Source organism: Argopecten irradians, chromosome 7, assembly GCF_041381155.1.
Source record: "Argopecten irradians isolate NY chromosome 7, Ai_NY, whole genome shotgun sequence".
Taxonomy (NCBI): Eukaryota; Metazoa; Mollusca; class Bivalvia; order Pectinida; family Pectinidae; genus Argopecten; species Argopecten irradians.
The window spans coordinates 40,857,219-40,882,962 of record NC_091140.1 but is presented as its reverse complement, the minus strand read 5'-3'; the positions used below and the strand labels follow the sequence as shown (position 1 = coordinate 40,882,962).

At 34.4% G+C, this 25,744-nt stretch overlaps 2 protein-coding genes across 3 annotated transcripts in view; one reads left to right on the top strand and one right to left on the bottom strand.

The window, feature by feature from the left end:
• Positions 1-3,242: 3,242 nt before the first annotated feature.
• Positions 3,243-11,814, bottom strand: LOC138328438 (dolichyl-phosphate beta-glucosyltransferase-like). 2 transcript variants are annotated; one of them, XM_069275246.1, is made up of 9 exons: positions 11,708-11,814; positions 10,533-10,707; positions 9,715-9,761; positions 9,397-9,465; positions 8,430-8,522; positions 7,062-7,235; positions 4,819-4,970; positions 4,555-4,640; positions 3,243-4,076 (listed from the first exon to the last, which is right to left on the bottom strand). In XM_069275246.1, exons 1-9 carry the CDS (start codon positions 11,771-11,773, stop codon positions 3,961-3,963), a joined length of 978 nt encoding a protein of 325 aa, XP_069131347.1. In that variant the 5' UTR covers positions 11,774-11,814; the 3' UTR covers positions 3,243-3,960. The 2 variants fall into 2 exon arrangements, with proteins under 2 accessions (XP_069131347.1, XP_069131346.1); XM_069275245.1 differs by lacking the exon at positions 11,708-11,814 and adding an exon at positions 11,528-11,632.
• Positions 11,757-25,744, top strand: part of LOC138328437 (RNA-binding protein 41-like) — a 15,835-nt gene continuing 1,847 nt past the window's right edge. Inside the window, 3 exon segments of the mRNA XM_069275244.1 lie at positions 11,757-11,956; positions 22,330-22,503; positions 24,272-24,470. Coding sequence (XP_069131345.1) covers positions 11,772-11,956; positions 22,330-22,503; positions 24,272-24,470 — 558 coding nt within the window. The 5' untranslated portion in view covers positions 11,757-11,771.

Below are 25,744 nucleotides of genomic sequence, written 5' to 3'. Positions count from 1 at the left end.
GCCCTGGAGGATCGAGTATGGGATAGTCGTGGCAGTAGTCGTTGTTGGAATAGCCATGCCATAAACTTCCCCGGTAGGCCGGTCTTGTCGATATTTCTTAGTCCTTCACAAACTTGCTGCTCTACCTTGCTTTTAATACCCGGATTTTATTGGCTTAAATTTCATCCTGGCCCCGGATACTGTCTCCTCCAGTGCTGTCAGGATCAATCTTCCCTGGACATGTGTTGATGCAGTGATTGTCAGATCATCTATGAATGCTCAGCTAGATGGTTGTCTGATGTAGGTTCTAGACACAGCGGGGCTCTTGTCTCTCTTTTTCCCTGCTTCGATGATCATGTTCATAGCCATAATGAACAACACTACAGAAATTGTACAGCCTGTTAAATTTTCTTTCTCCAAGGTTTTACCATGATGTTACATAATCCTTGGGAGCAAACAGCAGATGAATTCCATGGAAATAGCTTAGATTCCCTTCACCTTCCCATGGATGTAGTACTGTTCCAGAGTCCTCTATTAACTTGTGTGGGATGGCGCCTTACATATTCGCCAGGTCAAGCCAAATACTACTGTCAGGTCTCCACAGTTCACCTTCGCTTCCCTGATCAGTTCACTTAACACACTGGTATGTTCCACACATCCAGAAAAACCAGGTTACCCACCTTTCTGTGATGATGTCTCAACATACTCATTTGAAGTCATGTATGTTGTCATTCGCCTGGCCAATACCCGGAAGAAAATCTTTCCTTTGACATTCAGCAATGAGATTGTTCTGAACTGCCCTTACTCTTTGGAATTTTCCTCATTTGGAACAAAGCAGCCCTCAGTAGAATGCCGGCACGATGGTATCTTTCCCTTCCTCCAGCCCACTCTCATCAATTTCCAAAGTCTGTAGAAGCTTCGGACATTTCTTATACACCTTGTTAACGCCGTTTGGTCCGGGTGCTGATGCTGCCCTTGCCTTCTTCTCAACTTCTGAAACTTCCTTTCATGTTCATTCCTTTACATCATTTGGTCTTACTGGAAGGTTTACAGACTCTATATCATCTCTCATTTGGCCCCAAGAGGTTCCTCCCTTCTCTCGTCTCGGTTTTTAGCTTTTTGACCACATGTGACCGAAATTCATTTGAACTAACTCACTACAGATGTAATTTCAATACTCAAGGACTATAGGATATTGAGAATAAGTTGTTTGAATGAAAAGTTTATGGATACTGCAAACGCTGAACAGAGAATGTATTTTCAAAATAAAATCAGTTTTATGATATCTGGTTGGCACTTTATCCATCTGATAGCTAATATGTCTATGCAATATAGTGGTCTACATCACAATTGTATAGTGGGTAAATTATTTCATTAAAAATAGAAAATGGAGGAAACAAAAGATACAGGTAATTTAGTCTTTGAGGCACATCAAAAGAGCTTTCCAACGGTACACTGTGGTTGACTGTGTAGCTTTGAAGTTGGGCAACGCTCTCTCTGTAGTCTTCAACGGAAAGATCTGTGGGCCTGTGATTGATCAGTTTTTCTGAACTGCCTCAAGTTTTACTATGAGATATAGTACAGGGGTGGATATAAAGTCAGTGATAGTAACCCCTGGAGTTTTGATGATGATCTTAGGTTGGTGTACTTCTTAATTTCAGACTATTTAATTTAAGACTATAGAAATTTCCTGGTTTTTGTATATAAAATATAACATTTTTTCATATAGAAATTACTTTATTGGAGTGATTTTCTTCTGTAATTATGATATTAAACAAATAAAAAAAATCATAAACTATAGCTCTTGCAACCACAAATCAAATTTCATGTCAAAATCTACCATGTCTAAGTAACTTGCAATAATAAACTCAATAAACCTATAAGTAATCTGAAAAGATCAACAACTTACTACATTATATATATCTAACTAACTGTATTAATTAAAGATATTTCAAAATGGTATCTGTCAAAAAATAAATTAAAACATTTTGTGCATTAAATCATAACTCATTTGTTCAGTCTTTGAAACAGAAGAGTTCCAATATGTCAGTAGGTCGATCTCTGCTACCTGGTATTAAATTAACTCCTCATAAATATATAGGATTACAATAAGGGATGTAAACATTTATAACTTGTATTCATGATCATAAGAATATTTTCAGCATTCTTGGAAAATTATTTCTACTTCTTATTATTTCATAAATCTAAATAAAATATTTGAACTGTAATTTACTTTTCATATACATGTGTACAAGATATGACTTTAAAGGCCCACTTCCTTTCCAGAGCAAAATTTAAAGGTTTCTAAAAATCATAGATAACATAAGAAAATATATATCGATGGCTTAAGATGAGGTTATAACATGAAGCTTATGCAAGATATCCTGCGTAATATATGATAACAGTTGGGTTTCATTTCACTGTTTTGCCTTCTGGCGCAGTGATAATCAGCTACCGCGCGGGATTTAGGACGACGGCGGGAAACATAAGACGACCCGTGTTATGAAAATTAACATTTTATTTATTTAATTTAAATTGTTCAGAAGGTGATGATAAATGTAGAATTACCAGTAAGTTGATAACTTTTGCAACTCTACAAAATTATCAATCTCGTTTTACGTTCCCATTTTAAAAATTAAAAGCCGTTTCTGAAAGGTAGTGGGCTTTTAAAGAAATTTTGAATTGATCAAAGCATCAAAGTTTGGACTAAATGAGCAAGAAATTTAAAATATGGAAACTTGAAGTTTAGCAGTTTTACAAGCTATCAACTGAACCAAGAAAATTCAAATTATGGTTATAACCCTACAGTATTTCTAACCAATACAAATAAGTTATAAGATACCTTTAATTACAAAGTAACTACTAAACATTTGACATGATAGGTTTCAATCATCTTTGGAATCATGACGATTTATATATTTTTACTACATGTATAATGATTCTTCCCTTAGAATTTGAACACAATTTTTAATAAATATTTAAAAACAACAAAATTGTCAGAATACAATCATTATGCTGCAACAGTTTACAAGGACCTCAAACAAAACAGCAAGCTAGAATTAATTAACACTGTAGTTGGTAATTGAAATAATTTAACCCACAACCATAGATATCCCCCCTGTATCTAAAGCATGGTGACATCAATATGAAAGCAAATCATAGTCAAATTATATTTCTTTATAATTAAATGAAACTAAATTAAATCCTTTCATTGCAGTGGTGAACAGAGGCAGGGGTACCAGTTGGTCCTTCATAAAAACTAGGCTTGTAAACACATAACATATTTGATGAATATCCTTTATAATCATAAAGGTGTTTCATGCATTATGGGAGGAATGCAGAATCTTTAAATAATGAAAATATTTGATAGAAAATTCACCTTAAACCAAATACAATCGCCTTTCGTTTTGTCTGTTTACTTTGTAAAAACTGATATGATTTGCAGAAAGTTTGACATTTTCTTTTCACATTGCTTTAATATTCTGTAATTGAAAACGAAATATGTATATATTGTATAACAATGCCTAGTAATCAGAAATAATTATCATTTTATATCATAAATATCATTGTCTTCTAACGCACAGTTCTATCATATATTACAATATCTTTTTTTTCTGGTCTATTTAAGAGAAACAATCATTGCATATGTATTTTTAACTCTGACTTCTATTTCCTTAGCATACAGCACATTTATTCGCAAATTTAAGTAAAAATCCTTCAGACATAATCTTAGCATCCCATTTGTGTCACATTTTGCTCTGCATATTTATCACATTTCATTCATCTATTTCTCATTTTTCTTATTGTCTACCTTCATTCTTTCCTCTCTCTCTCCCTCTCTCTCTCTCTCATTCTGTAATTTCCTAAAGTATCCTCTATTTCTCATAATTTCAGATGTACACTTGTCTTGTTCTCTCCTTCCATCTCATTTTGTCTTTTTCAATTTCTTACACAAGTACAGAGCTAACACAGTCTTACAGTCTATTCCTTCTTCACTTTGCTATTAATTTTCCATGCTCCTATAACGTAACGTAGACGAATCAGTAACAGATCTTTGCCCATTTGTAACCAACTCCAGACTGGTACCATTTTGGACCCTGTAAAGGAAATCAAGCAAATTAATTATTTACAGTTAATTTACATTAAAGATGCTCCACCAGTGTATTTTTCCAAGATTAAACACCAACTACATGTATTGTTCAAATGATGAGTATTGTTTATGCTCTGTCGGCGGTGGAGCATCCTTAACCTTTGCCTTTTTATTATCTTACATTGTAATATTGTTTATTATTCTTGTGTGACACCCACAGTTTAGTTTCATCAAATGAAATCGGTAAATCAGGTATTTTATATAATTACATACAATTAAGAAGTCAATTGAATCACAACCCTCGGGGGAATTCCTGATGTCAAACCCTCGGCAAGCCTAGGGTTGGACATTAAGGAATTACCCCTCGGGTTATGATTTTGTTGACACACCCTCTAGGTAGGGCAAGATTCTATTAATCACTGACTGGACAGAAAATTGTTTGAATAATCAGAAATCCAGTACAAAATGTCTTAGTGAGGACCTACCTTCTATCTCCTGCCAAGTAATCGCTACTTCTGATATTCTCATGTTAAAACACTGGGCCAGATACAACATTTCTACATCAAACGCCCTGCAAACAAATAGGAAGATAATCATTTAAATTTGATAAAATGTGAAAACAGACAATGCAGGAAAAATGCTAATTTGAAATCATTTGGGAACAAAACCGACCAAAATTCAGTGTATACATATACAGGGGTATCAAAATCTGTAATATAATTGGGTAACAATAAGAGATCAATACTTACCACCTTTCAACATGTAAATTAGAAAACAAAACTATAGCTGCATCTCTTGTGAGTAGTTTAAAGCCACACTGAGTGTCTTTGATTCCTCGGACACACAGGAACCAGACCAGGAAATGGAATCCCTTCATCAGGAAAGTACGGAATAGTGAACGCTGCAATATCAATAAAATGTCCTTACACGTGTATTTCAAGAAAAATAGAGACTTTTGAAAGCTGCAATATCATAAAGGCATGGATGGGTATGATATAAATGATCGATCTTAACTGTAAGTTAACAACTTTTTAACAGGTAATTTGATTTTCACCCCTGAAGTTCATAATGGACTGGTCTAGTCTTTGATTGAGAAGAGTCTAAATGCATCTTCAGGGGTGAATGAGTTAATACGTGGCTACAAACAAAGATAGAATTTCCTCCAGCCAAAAGGATATAATGCACAATAGACTTACATGATGATTTTAGATGAAAGAATATCTATCTTTACTTATTTCCATCAAAATGTTTAATTTGTATTTAATTTCAAACATTTCTCTGGTTAACAAACTGCAGTAGTTTTAAAGATGACTGAGAAGAGCATATAGGCTTTTGTTTCAGTTTTAAAGGGACAATTCAATGAGGCTAAAAATGGCATAAATTTATTGTTCTACATTCCTTAAGAAACATATGATATAAAATATTGACAAATTTTACGTCATTGTTAAACATCTTATTTGATACCGTTGGAATTCCAAATGGAATAGCAATACGATTAAGAAAGTATAATATGTACGCCGTACCAATACCCAAGTCAATGTCACATACGTTCAACAAATGAAATTCATAACCACTGAAGAGTTGATGAAATGTTTTTTAGGCAAGACAATTTATCAAATATGGTAAACACACAATTGTAAGAGCAATTTGAGTAGTTCTGGACAAAAGTTGCATTACTCCACGAGCAAGGTTTCTGCATACAAGACATCTGACAACAATGTATAATGGTGGACGGCAAGCGAGTTTGAAGATTTCACATATATTTCACCACTATGGGCTTTTATGGCATATCATAGAAAAAGCAATTTATCTTATTTCCATTAGCACTAGTTTGTTTCCAATATATGTGCAAATTTTAATGTCCTCTTAGACTGAATTGCCCTTTTAAAATTTTATTATTATAATTTAATTGTTAGTACATACTGGGTAGCATGCTCAATATTTTTTTTAAGATCATGATCAAAACTTTGTGTCATACAAATAATACTGAAAATTTATCTTGAATATATTGTGAAAGAGCGATATATTTGTGTAGGGGGATAGATCACGTTACAGGACCAGAGAGAGGGAGAGAGTAGGGTCAGGCACCAATTTCAATTAATTGGTGTGATAAGAGCAGGTGTCAGGGTTGTCGTCTGACTGTAACTGGAGTCAGATAGTATGGTGTGTCCAGTTAATCTGATGAATGGTTATTGTTTTATGATAAGAGAGAGAGAGTTCATTTGAATGGAATGTGAGCTGATTTCATGGATGTTGACAATTAATTATAAGGTAATGATTGAGACTAAACAGGGTCGTGAGAACGAGAGAAAGGAGGTGTGTCCGTTTAGGTATGGTATGATAAAACAAGTACGATTGGATTTGGAGAGTCAGTTTTAGAGTTGAGTTTCAGTGTTGGAGTGTCTCGGTTTGGAGTCAGTTAAGTGAGCTGTGGCCTGTGCGTGCGTGACTATGTAAAGACTTGTACTGTTGAACTGTATATACTTGGACATGTAAATAAATTGTAAATAAAATTGCTTGGATTACGTCATCCTTACATAATGTAGAACCAGTGACAAAGTGGTGGCTCCGTCACAATATAGAATCTGAATATTTAAATCAAAATAGAGTTACAAGGTTTATGAAAATAGTCAAAGGGGAGACAATTCATAGGATGTTAATCTGATATGGTTAAAGGGAGACAATTTTCACATTAAAAGAAATGTTTTTTTCTAAAAAGCATCTAGCTGTTAAATTGTTTATTTTTTTATCTGATTTTACGTTAAATGTAACACATGAACTACAATTTAAAGTGATCTTTGTGTAGATAAAACTAGAACGAGTCACCAGACCAGTGTTTTTTGGGTTTTTTCTTTCTTAAATTTCATAAATTTTTTGAAATGGTATTAAAAGCAATTACTTGGTGCTCAATATGGTGTCTTTTTAATACCTGCTGATTCCTTTAGATTTTGGTTTTTATATTGCTTAACTTCCTAATCAAACAGTTGATTACCTCTGCAATGGCGTCCTTTTCTAGATGAGCCCGAGAGCCACAGACTACTGCCAGGTTATTTGAATTCTTATTTATCTTTAACATTTCTGTTTCAAGTTTTCTGTAATCTTTGAATTGACTGGCACCATCTGCATCAGCAAATAACAGCAGTTTTCCTCTAGCTGAAAACATCCCCTATAGATTAAAAATTAGAAAATATGTTATGATTCAAAAATGTTAACTTTATTCAGATTCAATTTCTGTTTATTTTGTATGTAAAATTTTGTCTTACAAATTTAGATCTCAACAAACTAACAAACACTCCAGTATTTAAAATATATTTATGTATAGCACATGTATCTAAACATATTAAGAAATCTAAAAATACTTTGACAAAAGTATGAAGTGTAATCAATTACAAAATATTATCAATTAAGTTCACGTAATATAATAACAAGCATAAACATTCATATTTTAGAAGTTTCCATATTTTAGCACAGTTCAATGTGAATGTGTAAAACTATTATCATTTTTTTTTAATAATACCCGTTCAGATTAATCTACATTAATTGCATTAAGTTTCATTGAGTCAAAATAACTATCTACAGTACATGTATATGGTAAACTGCTTTATTTTTGTACATACAATACTTTAGGTTTTCATTATTTTTAACATATTCACTAGTACTAAAATTCTAAATCATAAAAGAATAATGCATTCATCAAAGAATGCACGATAATCAGTACGAATTCTGTTTGATTGTGAATTTTGGTATTCGTTCATATGTTAAAAATATTAGAAATGCTATATATACATGTATTGTATACATATGCGAAAAATAAAATTAACAATCAAGCGGTAATATTACTGATTTATGCATTGATGTCACTATTTTGTAATTTCATCCGGGTATGAAAAAAAAATTGTTTGCAAACTGTGTGAATCTGCGTAGCGGATTCTCACAAAAGTTTGCAAACAATTTTTTTTCATACCCGGATAAAATTAAAAAATAGTGACATCAATACTTATGATTAATTTTATACTCTATTTGATAAAATGAAGTATGTTTAAATGTAACATTATAGTGGTTTTTCAAAGGATTCTTTTTTTCCAAATCAATACACAACGTCAATGTGTCTATCGTGACGTCACGAAAACGTCGGGGTTTCGCGCCATTCTCAGATTTTTTTTTCATAGTGGTATGCAAAAAAAAGATTGGCCAATCAGAAAGCCAGATTTGATATGAAAACAAAGAAAAATCAATTATTAACATTTTAAACAATTTATTGCAAAACATTGGAATTTGTATTCCACTCTCTCAAGACAATTACGGGAAAATTTGTATCTCTTGGGGAAAAATAAAATGATTTATTGTTACACAGACATACCAGACGGACTGCTCCCCCTTTGCCTCTGTTCTTCTCCAGCGTCAGCACGCGGACCTTGTCTACACCGTATTTACTGGAGTATAAATGTCCCGTCTGTAATAAATCAAGCATATCCAAATGTTTTGAATGTAGAATATAAATTTATCAAAGATAATACTACTGATCATCAATTAAAACAATTGTTATTTAAGATATTTAATTATCTATCTAAATAGTCTTTTTCAGAAATTAGAATGACCCTAGCTTTTTGACCTTGCTGAAACATTATTCCAATCACACTTTGATATTAGTTTTTGATAAAAACAAATTTCAGTCAATATTTAAGAATTGATGACACTATCTTTTAACTTCATTGGGGTATGGAGGAAATTCTGTTTGCAAACTTTTGTGCGAATACGGGGTGTTAATCCCTGTATTCACACAAAAGTTTGCAAACTAAATTTATTTCATGACCCGATGAAGTTAAAAATTAGTTACATTAATGCTTATAATTAAATTTTTAGACTTCTTGATAACATATAATATGTTTAAACATACGATTCTCTTGTTTTATGGATTATTTTTTTCAAAACAATATGTAACACCAACATCTCTATTGTGACGCCATGATAACGTCGGGTTTTGCCATTCTCAGATTTATTCTTCATAGAATATGAAGAAAAAAGATATGTCAATCAGAAAGTCTGATTTAGTATGAAAAAAAAATGAAAATTAATTATTTTTATTTAAAAGTACTGGTTTGATGTAGTGATCGTCAATAATTTTCGAAGGTTACAATGAAAATTATGTCATTACAACAAACTTTTAAAGAAATATATTGTTGTTCCAAGAAGTGGAACATACATGTAATGATAAATGCCTAGACCTTAACAACTTGGTCTCTGATGTAGACTATCTGTTACCATAGCTTTTCTTTGGACAATAGAAATGGGTACAATTGAAATGAAAAAGATACAAAAGATGATACCGCTGTTGTCTTGTCTTTACTGCCATCATCCACAACGAGGATTTCATAACTGAAGGAGGGTGTCATTTTCTGAAGAAAAAATAGCACATATCAATTACACCTACCTTGGTAAATCAAAGTGTAGATATCTAAGCAACATAACATAATCATAGAATTATTTTGACTGTATTTATATAAATTGTACACATTTAATCAAATCAGGTTCAATTATAGTTTGAATGCTATTGATTTAAAACCAGAATATGGCTAATTCTTTTATTGTAGAAACAGTATTCATTTTTTTTTAAATTGATTGTGAAAAATGAAAGTTCAACTCACCTGCCTTTCCTCTAGATAATCGATGGCTTCATTCATCATAGCTGGTACTAAAAGAAAAAAACTATGTATTCAAACTCGAAATTTCAAAATTGGAAACACGAAATTTCAATATACCATATATAAACAAAAGTCTAAAGTGAACCGTTTTTTAATAAAGAAATTGCAAAAATCAATATAATAACAAAATGTAAACTGCATTTCAATTTCAACAGTTATAAGATGATGTTCTATATTGCAGAAAATCTATTTTCATTAGTATTATATTCATCACCACAAATTCAAATTTCACTTCCAAACTTTCAGACCCATTGGTACAAAAGAAATCATGTTCACTAAAGACAACAATCAGATTTACAAGAATTTTATTAAAAAGTTATGTGAAAATTTCAATATCAGCAATGAAGCTTTTTTTCTGATAAGTGTTGATCATAATATATCGCGGCTGTAGGGGAAAAGTGTAGTATTAATGGTATTATACTGGAAAAGTCTTTCGAAATGTTATATGCTTTTCCACTACAGCTTAAATAGATTACTAAGAAGAGCAAATACTGCATTATATATTGTACCACCGTTCAATCATGCAGTGATTTTACGGGACTTGCCTTTACAAGTCCTGGACTCATGATGTCCCAGTGGGACTCGCACAAAATTTTGAAAACCCACTACTGGTATATTTCTGTGTACTTGGACTCATTAAAATTTGAAAATCAGAGTTCTGGACTTGTCTTAAAAAATCCTACATAAATTGCAGTGCAATGTGTCGTCATTTGTCAAGCAGATTACCACAGATTTATTTGTATCAAGTTACAAGAACTTACATCTTTCCTCTTCATTGTATGCTGGAACCACGACAGTGAGGTCAACACTTGGAGGATCATGGATACTCGGAAATTTTATTTTCTCATTTTTCTTTGGTTCCAAGAAGTATTCCTCACTGTCAAATCTCCTCAGGTTTGGATGTGCTTCACTTGATTTATATATAACAACCAAAACCTAAAACAATAATGGTAGACAATATTAATCTAATCTAACACCTTATATTGTAAACATACTTATTTTCATGCAGTCAAACTTTGGTACAATTACAGACGTTCAATACCGGAAAAAGCCTTATACAAAAATTAGCAATTTAGCCTAAATAAGAGCTTCAAAGGCAGCTCAAAAAGCACTAAAATAAAACTACCACTAAAATAAGTATGTTTACAAGATATATGTTACAAATGCAACTTACTCGGGATTATCCCTAGTTTTGTTTTGCAGTAGGCTAAGAATTAAATGGCAGAAAATCATTATATTTGTACTGTACTTATTAATCAGTGTTCTGTTACTACATTGTATGATCAACATAATATAGACAAATTGTTTCAAAATTCTGTAGTGGGATTGGACATCGATTAATCGGTGACCAGGCAGCTCAGTGGTAGAATGTTCGGCTAGTGTTCGAAGGTCCCGGGTTTGAATCCCGGTCTGCCACTACATTTCCCCTCTCCCGTTACAAAATTGGCACCCAACTAAAATACCCACAGTGGTGGTATAAGGGTCTTGTATGTCTGCGAGGGCGAAGACTTTAAGTAAGGAAGGAGTGTAGAAGGATTGGACTGAGTTGTTCTTAGGTGACCATGTAGCTCAGCGATAGAGCATCCGGCTAGTGTTCGGAGGTCCCGGGTTCGAATCCCGGTATGGCTGCTAACATTTTCTCCTCTCCTGTTACAATTTTAAGTTTTCGTTATGTCTTCAAAAATTTTAAGATTACAAGTCTGTGATTGTTTGGGTTCCATTGTCATCATTGACATCGTCATATATGCTAATGAACCTTTTTGGGTACTGGGTAGCAGGGTAGTAAATACGAACATATCAACAGCTGGCTGGATGCCGGTTGCATCAGAACAAAACATTCGTTCATAATGGAGCTAAGCATTTTAAAACACTCAAAAGTATCCATATGTGTGGAATTTCCATAAATCTGGACACATAAAAATAATTATTCGCTTACCACAACCAATACAACAATCACAATTAGCAGAAGAGCACAAACTATTGCAGTTAGTGTGCACTCCATGTCGATGTTTTCGCCGTCCCGGAAGTTGTTGTTCTTTTCTGGGTCTCTTAGACGCTTGGTAATGAACAACAACAGGATAAAGCGTTTTGTGGCAGCTCTTTGTAAGTTAGAAAACCATCAGCGACATCCGGATATTTTATCATTTGTCAACATGGACTCGTACAAAAGGACAGGTGTCCCTTGGTAAGTTGTGAGTGCGATAAGGCATGTCATACATTGTAGTACCTACATAATGTCAACTGATCTGCATGTTCAGCGTATACATCTATATTGAAACATCATTATGCATGCATGCAGTTTCTATCAGAAACACACGCACGTCTATGAATCGCACCTACAGTATACAGTACAGTAAAGAGGTAATCAATATAGAGGTTATATGGTATGTGTCTGCAGGTGGTCCATATATAGAGGTTATATGGTTTGTGTCTTGAGCTGTTCCCAATATAGAGGTAATACGATATGTGTTTGTAGGCGTTCCCAATACAGATAATATGGAATGTGTCTGTGGTTGGTCCCAATACAGATAATGTGGCATATGTCTTAATGTGGTCTCAATATACAGGTAATATGGTATGTGTCTTTAGGTGTTCTCAATACAGATAATTTGGTATGCGTCTTATGGTGGTCTCAATAACGAGGTAATATGGTATGTGTCTGCAGGTGGTCCCAATATAGAGGTAATATGGTTTGTGTATGGAGGTGGTCCCTATATCATTAGTTATATGGTCAGTTACTGACCCCATATAAAGGCATAGAGGGTCAGTAAGATTTATAGGGGGCGAGGGCGTAGCCCGAGCTTTCTATACTTCTTACTGACTCTCTATGCCTTTATAGGGGGCCAGTAACTGACTATATAACGAATTTATCGCATCGAGGACCATTTTTTTGGTTTATTAATTCTTTGTTTCCTATTTGTTTGGTCAAGAATCTGATATCAAACTTAAATCATACTGGCGAGAATGATAACAAACAATCCCCAATTTTAAAATAATTGGCCTAGGCTACGTATTTATTTATGTATTTCTTAAAGAATTTTCAACTAAGCTGTATAAGAAACCTGCAGAATAATACTGAATAATTCATAAATCAACAATAATTTCGACATTCCTATGTGCACAGTACCGAGTAGGTCTACCTCAATACGACACCAGACCGTCTGTATATTGAAAGCAACACAAACAAGAGTGACACAAACATCCATCTAACATTTTAAGCAAATTCTCCTTGGTCATCTCTGCATTCTTGCTGAGATAATCAATGAAAAGTTATGCTGATAAATTGGTTGTAGAATGAGGATTGATCTGTGTGTCTGAACACCTCCATATAAATGTTTATAATCACAGTCTAGAAAACGCTTGAATTGTTACGTTTGACTTTCGCCGCGTCATCAACTTTCAAACTGGCGTAGGGGAAGCAACTCGTATTTAAAAAAATGCATTTCATGTAATTTGAAGTATTAAAACGATTAAAGTTATTTTTACACAAAAAATAAAAAGTAATATATAGTTTTACGCTAATGAAGTGGTATATTTAGTTGGAGATAATGTGTTTAAATTTTGAAGCGAGGGCGAGAGCCGCCATATTGCACCATAATAAAATTTACTGACCCCCGTATAAAGTGATAGGGGGTCACCACGTGACAGCTCTCCGCCAATCATTTCGGGACATTTCTGTCCGATGTGCGATAAAGAGGTAATATGGTATGTGTATGTACAGGTAGGTGGTCCCAATATAGAGGTAATATGGTATGTGTCTGTAGGTGGTCCTAATATAAAGGTAATATGGTTTGTGTCTGTAGGTGGTCCCAATATAGAGATAATATGGTATGTGTCTGTAGGTAGTCCCAATATACAGGTAATATGGTATGTGTCTGTAGGTGGTCCAAATATAGAGATAATTTGGTGTGTGTCTGTAGGTGGTCCCAATATAGAGGTAATATAGTGTATGTCTGTAGGTGGTCCCAATATAGAGGTAATATGGTATGTGTCTGTAGGTGGTCCCAATATAGAGGTAATATGGTATGTGTCTGTAGGTGGTCCTAATATAGAGGTAATTTGGTGTGTGTCTGAAGGTGGTCTCAATAACGAGGTAATATGGTATGTGTCTGTAGGTGGTCCCAATATAGAGATAATATGGTACGTGTCTGTAGGTAGTCCCAATATAGAGGTAATATAGTGTATGTCTGTAGGTGGTCCCAATATAGAGGTAATATGGTTTGTGTCTGAAGGTGGTCCCAATATAGAGGTAATATGGTATGTGTCTGTAGGTGGTCCTAATATAGTGGTGATATGGTGTGTGTCTGTAGGTGGTCCTAATATAGTGGTAATATGGTATGTGTCTGTAGGTGGTCCCAATATAGAGGTAATATGGTATGTGTCTGTAGGTGGTCCTAATATAGTGGTAATATGGTATGTGTCTGTAGGTGGTCCTAATATAGTGGTAATATGGTATGTGTCTGTAGGTGGTCCTAATATAGTGGTAATATGGTATGTGTCTGTAGGTGGTCCCAATATAGTGGTAATATGGTATGTGTCTGTAGGTGGTCCTAATATAGTGGTTATATGGTATGTGTCTGTAGGTGGTCCTAATATAGAGGTAATATGGTATGTGTCTGTAGGTGGGTTCAATATAGAGGTAATATGATATGTGTCTGTAGGTGGTCCCAATATATATAGAGATAATATGGTATGTGTCTGTACATGTAGGTGGTCCCAATATAGAGATAATATGGTATGTGTCTGTAGGTGGTCCCAATATAGAGGTAATATGGTATGTGTCTGTAGGTGGGTTCAATATAGAGGTAATATGGTTTGTGTCTGTAGGTGGGTTCAATATAGAGGTAACATGATATGTGTCTGTAGGTGGTCCCAATAAAGAGGTAATATGGTATGTGTCTGTAGGTGGTCCCAATATAGAGATAATATGGTCTGTGTCTGTAGGTGGGTCCAATATAGAGGTAATATGGTATGTGTCTGTAGGTGGTCCCAATATAGAGAAAATATGGTATGTGTCTGTAGGTGGTCCCAATATAGAGATAATATGGTATGTGTCTGTAGGTGGTCCCAATATAGAGGTAATATGGTTTGTGTCTGTAGGTGGTCCCAATATAGAGATAATATGGTATGTGTCTGTAGGTAGTCCCAATATAGAGGTAATATGGTATGTGTCTGTAGGTGGTCCCAATATAGAGATAATATGGTTTGTGTCTGTAGGTGGTCCCAATACAGAGATAATATGGTATGTGTCTGTACAGGGTGGTCCCAATATAGAGATAATATGGTATGTGTCTGTAGGTGGTCCCAATATAGAGGTAATATGGTATGTGTCTGTAGGTGGTCCTAATATAGAGGTAATATGGTTTGTGTCTGTAGGTGGTCCCAATATAGAGGTAATATGGTATGTGTCTGTAGGTGGTCCCAATATAGAGGTAATATGGTTTGTGTCTGTAGGTGGTCCCAATATAGAGGTAATATGGTTTGTGTCTGTAGGTGGTCCTAATATAGAGGTAATATGGTATGTGTCTGTAGGTGGTCCCAATATAGAGGTAATATGGTATGTGTCTGTAGGTGGTCCCAATATAGAGGTAATATGGTATGTGTCTGTAGGTGGTCCCAATATAGAGGTAATATGGTATGTTGTCTGCAGGTTGTCCCAATATAGAGGTTATATGGTATGTGTCTGTAGGTGGTCCCAATATAGAGATAATATGGTATGTGTCTGTAGGTGGTCCTAATATAGAGGTAATATGGTATGTGTCTGTAGGTGGTCCCAATACAGAGATAATATGGTATGTGTCTGTACAGGTAGGTGGTCCCAATATAGAGGTAATATGGTATGTGTCTGTAGGTGGTCCCAATATAGAGGTAATATGGTATGTGTCTGTAGGTGGTCCTAATATAGAGGTAATATGGTATGTGTATGTAGGTGGTCCCAATATAGAGGTAATATGGTATGTGTCTGTAGGTGGTCCCAATACAGAGATAATATGGTATGTGTCTGTACAGGTAGGTGGTCCCAATATAGAGGTAATATGGTATGTGTCTGTAGGTGGTCCTAATATAGAGGTAATATGGTATGTGTCTGTAGGTGGTCCTAATATAGAGGTAATATGGTATGTGTCTGTAGGTGGTCCCAATATAGAGGTAATATGGTATGTGTCTGTAGGTGGTCCCAATATAGAGATAATATGGTATGTGTCTGTAGGTGGTCCTAATATAGAGGTAATATGGTATGTGTCTGTAGGTGGTCCTAATATAGAGGTAATATGGTATGTGTATGTAGGTGGTCCCAATATAGAGGTAATATGGTATGTGTCTGTAGGTGGTCCCAATATAGAGGTCATATGGTATGTGTCTGTAGGTGGTCCCAATATAGAGGTCATATGGTATGTGTCTGAAGGCGGTCCCAATATAGAGGTAATATAGTGTATGTCTGAAGGTGGTCCCAATATAGAGGTAATATGGTAGGTGTATGTAGGTGGTCCCAATATAGAGGTAATATAGTGTATGTCTGTAGGTGGTCCCAATATAGAGGTAATATGGTATGTGTCTGTAGGTGGTCCCAATATAGAGGTAATATGGTATGTGTCTGTAGGTAGTCCCAATATAGAGGTTATATGGTATGTGTCTGTAGGTGGTCCCAATGTAGAGGTAATATGGTATGTGTTTAGGTTGTCCCATTAATGGAGTTCAAACCCAATGTGGGGCAGTTGCCAGGTACTGACCGCTGGTTGATGGTGTTTTTTTCTGGTACTCTGGTTTTCCTCCACCATCAAACCAGGCATGTCCTTACATGACCCTGGCTGTTACTAATTGGATGAAAAAATAACAAACCAAACTATAAGTATGTGTCTGCAGGTGGACAATATATAGAGGTTACGTTGTAATATGGTATGCTTATATACAATTGGTCCCAATATGGTGGTATCAAACTTCTCTCTGTTTGCAATTGTTTCGAGATTTACAGTACCGCACCAAAGGTATACATAACTGTTATGTTTTCCTTATATACCATGTATTTTTACATCTTTTTTTTTTTCAATTTTCAAAAGAAAACTCACAAGGTACTTTAAAACAAAATCTAGGGTCACTGAATGTCTCTCCCCTGGGGAGATGGTTAACTTTATTTAGTCCACAACCCATTTTGTTCATGATGGTCCTGACTGACATTATATATTAAAATGGTAAATCAGTACTCAGGTGACCGCTAAGGCATCTTTGGCCTCTTGTTTTCTATTGAACTCCATCATCTGATTCCATAAACCTGGCAGATTCCTGATCAACAATCATAGCTGCTGGGTAGATTCATAAACAGTTTGAAACCCATGTGGGGCTGTTGCCAGCTACATGTATACCAGCTGTTTGTTGGTGGTTTTCTTCAGGTACTCAGGATTTCTTCAACCATTTTAACCTTGCACGTCCTTAAATGACATTGGCGATTAATAAGACATTACCAATCATTAGCCAAACCAAAGATTTTTTTAAGGAAAAGAAAACAAAAGAAATTATCTTTTCTACTGTTTATTTACACATAGCTGACAACTTTGAGTTAAATTTCTAATGTTTTATCCAATTTTTTTTTTATATAAACTGGTTTATTTCAATGTCCTCTCCAATGGTGAAATTATCTAGGGGTCGTGATAAAGTCAAACTTTCTTCATTGGATCATCTGCACGCACCTAACACCAGCAAATATACACACTAAAGTAAGAAATCCCTCAGTCAACGCTAGCTCACTTTGTCAGCAACCTCTGCAAAGAAAATCATGAATACCATATAACTCCCACTTACGGGTATATAGATATATCCAACTTCGTTTTTTCCTAGGCATATTGGGAATACTTCAAAGATTCATTTTGGGAAATAGCAAAGCAATTTTGCCAAATGTTGTATTGATTTATATATGTCAGTGAAACAATCTATTTCTTCACTCTTGTATAAGTTCAGATAACTTATAAGTAAACACCTTAATTTTATGCCAGTAATAAAAGAAACAAAAATAAATCATATGCATATACAGATATTGCGCAATATGTATTTAAAATATTTACTAGCTGTTTCCATAAAAAAGTTGATATTCAAAATACATGTTTAATGCAAATAGTTTTAACTATAATTGTTCATGGTCAGCATGATCAGCATGCAAACACTATATATGTAGTTTACCAAAGACAAACATAGTCCCAATCTCCCACTTACTATTTACATGTATACATGTTTCATACATGGTGCTAAAGACATCTTGGGAAGAGCGCACACATTAAAAGAAATATGCCAACTCTACCACACCATTCCAATGGTAATTTGTTTGAATGGCCCGCATTAAGTTTCACAGCTAAATGACAACAACAATCTATTCAATATTCCTGGCTTAAGAAAGGTTGTCAAATGGCCTTGATTGCCATTTGAAACATCATTGTGGTTCTACTGAATTCTTTTGTGTAAAATTTTCATACACACCTTTCCTCGTTTACACGACATGAATATATTAAAATGCATAATGCTAGAAAAAAGCTAAGATGCAACAACTTGCAAGACTTTTAAATTTCAATCTCACACACAGGGATATATTTAAACTCTGAACCAGTAATGTTTTATTCCAAAGTAATATTCTATTTCCCTACTTTTAATATATAATTACAATAAAAAAATTAATAACAGCATTTGCAATTAGGCCATCCTTAGAACAGAAAAAAAATGACCCCACTTTTTACTGGAAGTCCATTCCCATAGGGACCCCATTTTATATGAGAAGCTAGGGCCCAATTTATAGATTACTCAGCACAAACCCTGAATAAGCATCTAAGTTTAATTTATAGTACTACTCTGAAATAATTTCATATTCAAGATGAAAACATGTATGAAATTCAAAATAAACCTCAAAATCGCAGTATTGCTTAGCAGAAATGTTTTATTTTTCATGCAGGAGTAGCAACATGCATCAATTCCTTTTGGCAAAAAACTGCAGGGAAATTTCATTTTCAATGTTTTATGTACTCAATATCAATATCAAAAGTCAGTGTTTCTGACAGAAATTGTTAGTTTGCTTTAAGTGGATAAAAATACAGGAAACTATTTTCAATTCTCAAAAACATAACAATCTGACATGCAATGAAATAGCAGGGACATGGCAATGTGTGTGACAAGGATCACCATTGCTGACCCACCATATTCTGTCAGTGTGGATGGGGACTTCAAGAATTAAAGAAACTATTGCCACTGCCATCTGAAAGTATTAAATAAAACTTTGATTCCTTGATCCCAGGAATTTCTATATAGTCTATGTCCATAAGTTCATAATATTAATTCTCAGTGCAATACAGATAATCAAAAGATTAATAACCCTCTCTCCTTCTAAATTTAACTCATGACGACTGTCAGAGAGGCAAGAATAGCTGTTCCTTGAATGACAATGTATTAGTTGATTTAATACTACTTTTGAAGTATTTTACCATCCTATTTGTTCAAAAATTGTTTAAAGATTATTTTCACTTCTAAATTGGTTAAGATTTTTGCAACACATATCCTAGTTGTTTAATATTGATCATCAGTTTTATCTGTATATATATATCAATTATTCAATTTTAAAAGTGTTTCAGGAATTTTGTTACACCAGTCAAAATACTCCTTTACAAATTTCCCCCTATTTTTTTGCCGAAATGAAAATATATTTCTAGTATCCGTTTATCAGTCCTAAGATACGTACTGATAGGCTGTCCTCCTTCCCATTTTGTCACTTTTAAGATGGATTCTCCTTTCTTTGCTATTTGCTGCTGGACCTCTGGCTTCAGGGCACTTCTCACAGCCTTGGCACAGATACCAGAATACTGGATATAGCTGGCAAAGATTAAGAGTTTAAATTATATCGTTGTTCATTCTGTAAACAATTGATTCAAGAATAAAGATCATGCAATGTACACGTTTTTAATAAACAACTAAGTTTTTTTTCAAAAGGGTGAGCACAACTATGAAATTAAGCATGATATATCTGTAACAGCAGAGAAGTCGATGTAGCGACCAAACACTAGACGAATGCTCTAGATCTACTGACCAAGCTTCCTGGTGGAGGCTGGTCATGAACGATGATCAACCCAGTCCAATCCTGTTACATATCAAATTGTGTAAACTAGTAGGATTAGGCTGTAACGATCATGTAGCGGCCCATTATCAGGTTGGGCACATGTAAATTTATTACTATAATAGTGATATATAGCTATAATAGCTATTTATAGTTATGCAAAACCAACAATAAACAACATTTTTGAAGATAAAAATGGTTCCGCTCAAAACCGACTCCTGAAACTTGCAGTGGTTGTTTATAACGATCATTCAAACATATTGAAAGCAGTTTTGTTGAGGTATAATTAAGCTAATTAAGTTAATAATTGCTTTATTGTTTCGAACAAAAAGTTGTTGCATAGTGTTGAAATTATCCTTATACACATTCCCTGCAAATGTCAGGAGTCTGTTTTGAGCGCAAGCATTTTTTATCTCAAGAAATATTGTTTTTCGCCAGTTTCGTATAGCTATAAATAGCTATATATCGCTATAATAGCAATAAATTTACATGTGCCCAACCTGATTATATCATATCAGTATATGTATAGGTCCCGGCTCCCAGATTCAACCCTCATGCTAGCTGCTACTTTTCTACTTACGTTAATACATGTTACAGACATAACACAATTTTGCAATAACTGCTAAATAATATGAAAATATATACCTGCATGTTTATAAATAACTAAATGAAAGAGAGAATAATATCACATTTTGAATAATTTTATAATTATAAGTATTAGTTATTCCCCCTTCCAAGACTTGAAGTTGTCTCTAGATGTGCCATATTTAAATCTCTCAGTCATCTACAGATTAGAAAATATTCTCAAAATTTGTAGACCCTCCACCCCCCCCTACTGTAGTTTTAGATTTATTGTAGGCCTACAAGAACGTTTTCTAATCCATCTTCATTGGCAAGATTGCCAAAATCCCTGTGAATTTAAATTGGTTGTAATTTTGAAGAGTAGGCATAACAAATCACTGTCAACACATTGACTTAATAATAACACAGCCGTATTCGATTATGATAGTTAGAAAATCACGTTTTTCAACCGACATGCATGTTTGACCTTGGAAAGCAAACACACAAGAGACAATATATTAAATATCTTCAATATTTGGGAACTATATTTTTCTATAGAGCTAACTTATTTATTATAAACTTATGCGGTACTTCTGCGCGTTACCTTAACCCAGCCGCTCTCCACGCAGCCGACATTCTGGAAGTTATTTCAATGCCGGTTCTTCAAATCGACAGCGATGGCTTCCAAGGAAAGGTCAAGGTTGAACTTAGTGCATGCTAAAAATGTGTACGGATGCGGGGCGGTCAAATCCGGAATAAAATATTGAACGGCCTACATTTTTCACGCGAACCGTTTGTGATGTTCTGTTAATCACTGATATATATATATTTGATGATGTGATTTGGTATTGTTTTCGTTACTTTTGTATTTAGCATATTTATTATCTATTGTAGCTATCATTTGTCCGAGTGACGTCCCTTTGGCCATTTTAAAATTAAAATAATACCACTCTGACTAAAAATACATGTATCTATCCACGATGCAAAATATATGAGACTCGGACTCGCTTATAAACCCTTGGTTAACTCGTCGATATTTTGTGTAGATACAGTGTTTATTTATTGGTAAGGTATATTCTAGATCTAATGGTTTATATAATACTACCCGCAATAAGTGGTAATTAATTCATTAAAAATATTGTATCTTTCTTGTGCATCTTGTAAAATAGTTTTTAATCCTTACTGCACCTTAAAAAATTAAAAAAAAAATCTTTCAGGACGAGTATACATGTACGTCTACACTGTGTGTACACGTACAGTATGCTATTTAGTGTATACGAAGGCCTGTAGTAATTCAAACAGCTTCTCAACAAACCTTTTCTAATTTATTTGATTCAAAATGTTCACATCCATCCATGGTTCATACACATACTCTAACACGAGTGAAATAAAAATAAAAGTTTTGTAGATGAAAAGAGCATTAGGATTAAAAGTTACAACCAAATTTCATTGATGGTTTGTAAAATTGATCATTTTTTCAGCCAAATTGCAATTGAAGTCGTCATTCAGAATTAATATACATAAGACAATACTGTCTCATGACTTCAATTTATCTAAAGATTGTTGAATTCCATGGCAATATTTGTCATGATTCGAATATTTTGTAATTATAGATACAATTATAGATACATTGTTTGAAGAAAAGTAAAGGACAAATTATTGAGCCTTGTGGAACTCCGACTTCAAGTACACCAACTGACGAATAAGAATAATTAAAAATAAATCCCTTTGAAGTCTACATATGAGATTCATAAATAGTTTCCTAATCATGATTAACCTGTAAAACCATTTCACTTTCAAAAATAAATCCTTGTGTCTTAGAGTAAAATGCAGAATGCAGACTGTCTAATGGCTGATTAAAGATCGAGATAACCAGCTTTTAAGTATGTATGTGATGTGGATATTGTGTGTTTCAGTGGTAACCCCAAGCGTTTCCACAGCAACGAAGTGACCCGTATGGGAGAGGGAGAACGTCGTGGCCCCGGCCCCCGGAGGGATCTAGCCGGACCAGTAGAAGATATAGAGACGGAGGGGGAGCGGAGACTCCAGGAACTACTATATAAACAGCTCAGTACCAACGTCTCTAGACAGTACGTATGGCATATTGTGGGTTTTTTTGCACATATATCTACAAATAAGCCGTTTCTGCCCCGCAATGTCACCTCTCGTGTTAAGTATAATTCATGAACTGACAACATTAGAACGATATCGCGTTTTCCTGTAACTTAGAATTATTCGTCCAATCCAGCATTATACATGCGTTTAGCTACAGAAGCCCATAAAGATTGGTTCGTATAATATATCCGGAATTCAACCTTTTCATATACAATGTAATTTCGAAACCGTTTGTTGAAATTGATGAACACATACTTGAGAATATCAAAACCATATACTTCTTGTAGGTTTTTCTATGGTCCTAGGTAAAGCCACAGGGACCTGGCACGAAATTTTTAAACTAACAGTATACATATATATATTATTATATATATATATATATGTGTGTATACTGATGGTTAAAATTTTCGTGCCAGGTTCCTGTGGGTAAAGCGCATCTACAAAGTAAGTACATTTTATACTGTCACAAGGTCTGAAAAATATAAAATAATATTGATGTCAGAGTTGAATTATAATGTAGTTTTTCTTGAAATTATAATGTAGATAAATTGTTGTTTATTTACGATCATCTGAAATATCAAATAAATCATAATCAGATCTTATTCAGTGGTATCGAAAAAAAGAAAAGCAGGCGTTCTTTGTTCCTTAAGGTGTGTTCCAAAGCAATAATCAGTTTATAAAGTGTTTTAGATCTATATTCCAAAACGTTTTTGTTGCTCTTTTCCGCAACAAAAATCCTAAATGCTTTATTTAGAATCACATTGGACATAATTAGTATTTCCTTTGTACTCTGCACATCTTTGTTTTAAGAAGCTGGGTTTTCTCTTTCTGTTCGCTAGGTTGCGAACACATTTAGGACCCATCTTCATTCATCCTCTGTTTTCACTGAAAGTCCCTCTTTCATCAAAATACGGGGCCGCGGTGGCCGAGTGGTTAAGATGTCCCGACATATTACCACAAGCCCTCCACCTCTGGAATGCGAGTTCGAATCCCATGTGGGGCAGTTGCCAGGTACTGACCGCTGTCCGGTGGTTTTTCTCCGGGTACTCTGGTTTTCCTCCACCAACAAACCTGGCACGTCCTTACATGACCCTAGGCTGTTTACTAGGACGTAAAACTAAAACGTAAAAACAAAAAAAAAATCATCAAATTAAATATATCTGATTCCTTTAATGACTTGGGAATCTTACATTGCCTTCAGCGTCCTGTGCAATTTTCAGCATTACATCTTTATCAGTTATAACTTAGAAAATTTGCACTGTGTTTTCCTTTTTGGTATGTGAAGTTCCTTCTTCAAAAGCAAGTTCATCATATTTAAAACAGTGTCAGAGTCCATATTATTAGAAAATGTTGACCGAGTCAAAAACATATCCACTACGTTTGGACATTTTTGAAACTGATATTGCTTACCCATACGTGCTATGCATGAGCGCACACACAAGTTATGAAAGGCATGGATAGTGGATAGTTCACAAACTGTCCAATAAGTTGTGAAAGAGTATGGAAAACATGGCCTGTATCCTAAAATGAGATACTTGTCAGACTGTTATATTTTAGGTTCTCTCCATAACATTAATGACTGAAATAATCTTTAATTATGATAAAGACTTGTTTGTTATTATACATAAAATGGGACAAAGAAAATCCCGAATACAAAGATGAGGATCAATTATTTTACATTGTATCTATAGGTTCTTTGTTGCAACATATGACTGATCAATACTTCTTCCTTCATACATCTAGAGAGATTGCCAAAGGTCGGGATTTCGTTGGTGGTACACCCTTTAAGGCTGCTACCGATGACCTTTCTGGTGTGACGTCACTGTCCCTATTCAAAACACTTGGAGAGAAAGATGCTTATATAGAAGAGCTGAAACAATGTGGGTTGACGGAGGAGGAAGTGAATCTCAAATTAGAATCTGACCAGGAGACACACAAACAGGTACGTGTTTGGGAGGAGTTAATTAACCTCCATAAAGTTGATTTCTAGTCCCTTTTTCATAAATAATTCGATTTCAAATTACGTTTTAACCTAAGATCTTGTTATAACAAGTCATCTTGTTATTACGAAATAGATATCTATTTATAATGAGATAAGTTATCATAAAGAAAGAATGAGTTTTCTGTTCGGAAGCTGCCCTCTAGTTTATTTCTATATCACTATAACTATAACAAGATAACGGTTTGAAGTAACGCAGAGTTTGCGGATTATGAGCCGGAAATAACGGAGGTAAGTCGGAAGAGAAATAGTCATATTTCTCATCAGGAGCTTTTTTCAGAAATCTGAAGTGTGGCACGGTCTACATGAGATGATATATCCAAAATCGGGAAGCGGTAATCCTGTTTCTGTATGGCCCACAGTATTTTCCAAACACTACGTACAGTGCATAATTTTTGCCTCTTTTCGACCAATTGTCAATTCATGATCTCATGCTGCTTTACAAATCTAGTCTAGACCAATATCAACTGATTATATTATAATTTCGAACCCTTGTAAACAGCCTCTCAAAAGATTTTCTAAATCTAATACCGGATGATTGAGAGATACGATTTTGAAAATGTGTCGGTAAAAGTAAACGTCATTATTGCGGTTGACATAAAGTAGTTTTTCGTGGTTGCGGAAAATGTAAAGTAAAAAAGTAACGTCATTGATTGTTGCGGTTGGGATAAAGTAGGTTTTATGAGTGCGGATTGTCAGATGAGTCCTAAATGGACGAAATGATACCATCTGGTGCAGCTTATCCCCCTTTTTTTTTTTGGAAGCTTTTTTTTTTTTTATATTTTTTTTTTTTTTTTTTGTTTTTTTTTTTCGTTTTTTTTTTTTTTTTTTTTTTTTTGGTTTTTTTTGTCTTTTTGGTTTGCACAAGATAACTTCACTCTTTTCAAGTGTTATAGTTTTATTAGTCTACGCAGTGGTTTATTCTACTTGAATTTTACAGTTTTTGAATCATTTAGAAATCAAGAGAGTCCATTGCCGAAACATTAAAATTGAAAATTTAGTTTTATAAATATGAGAATTGTTGCACAGCAAAGCGGTTTTTGGATAGAGGAATTTATTCCAAACAAAGTAATTTTTAGTTTTCTAAAGGGTCATGAGCTTGTGAATGTCTTTCTGTGAACTTTTAAAACGACAACTATACGAGTGTGGAATTAATCTTCATTATTCAAGAACCAGTCGTGTTACATGTTTCTTCTAGAAATATAACTATTTTAGCC

Excerpts from the sequence above, each read along its gene's own strand:
- LOC138328438 (XM_069275245.1), bottom strand. The coding sequence starts at position 11,632 with ATGCTTAGCTCCATTATGAACGAATGTTTTGTTCTGATGCAACCGGCA. Across the intron at positions 9,466-9,714 it reads ATTATCTAGAGGAAAGGCAG|AAAATGACACCCTCCTTCAG; the intron begins GTGAGTTGAACT and ends TTTTTTCTTCAG. Across the intron at positions 8,523-9,396 it reads GTAAAGACAAGACAACAGCG|ACGGGACATTTATACTCCAG; the intron begins GTATCATCTTTT and ends GATTTATTACAG.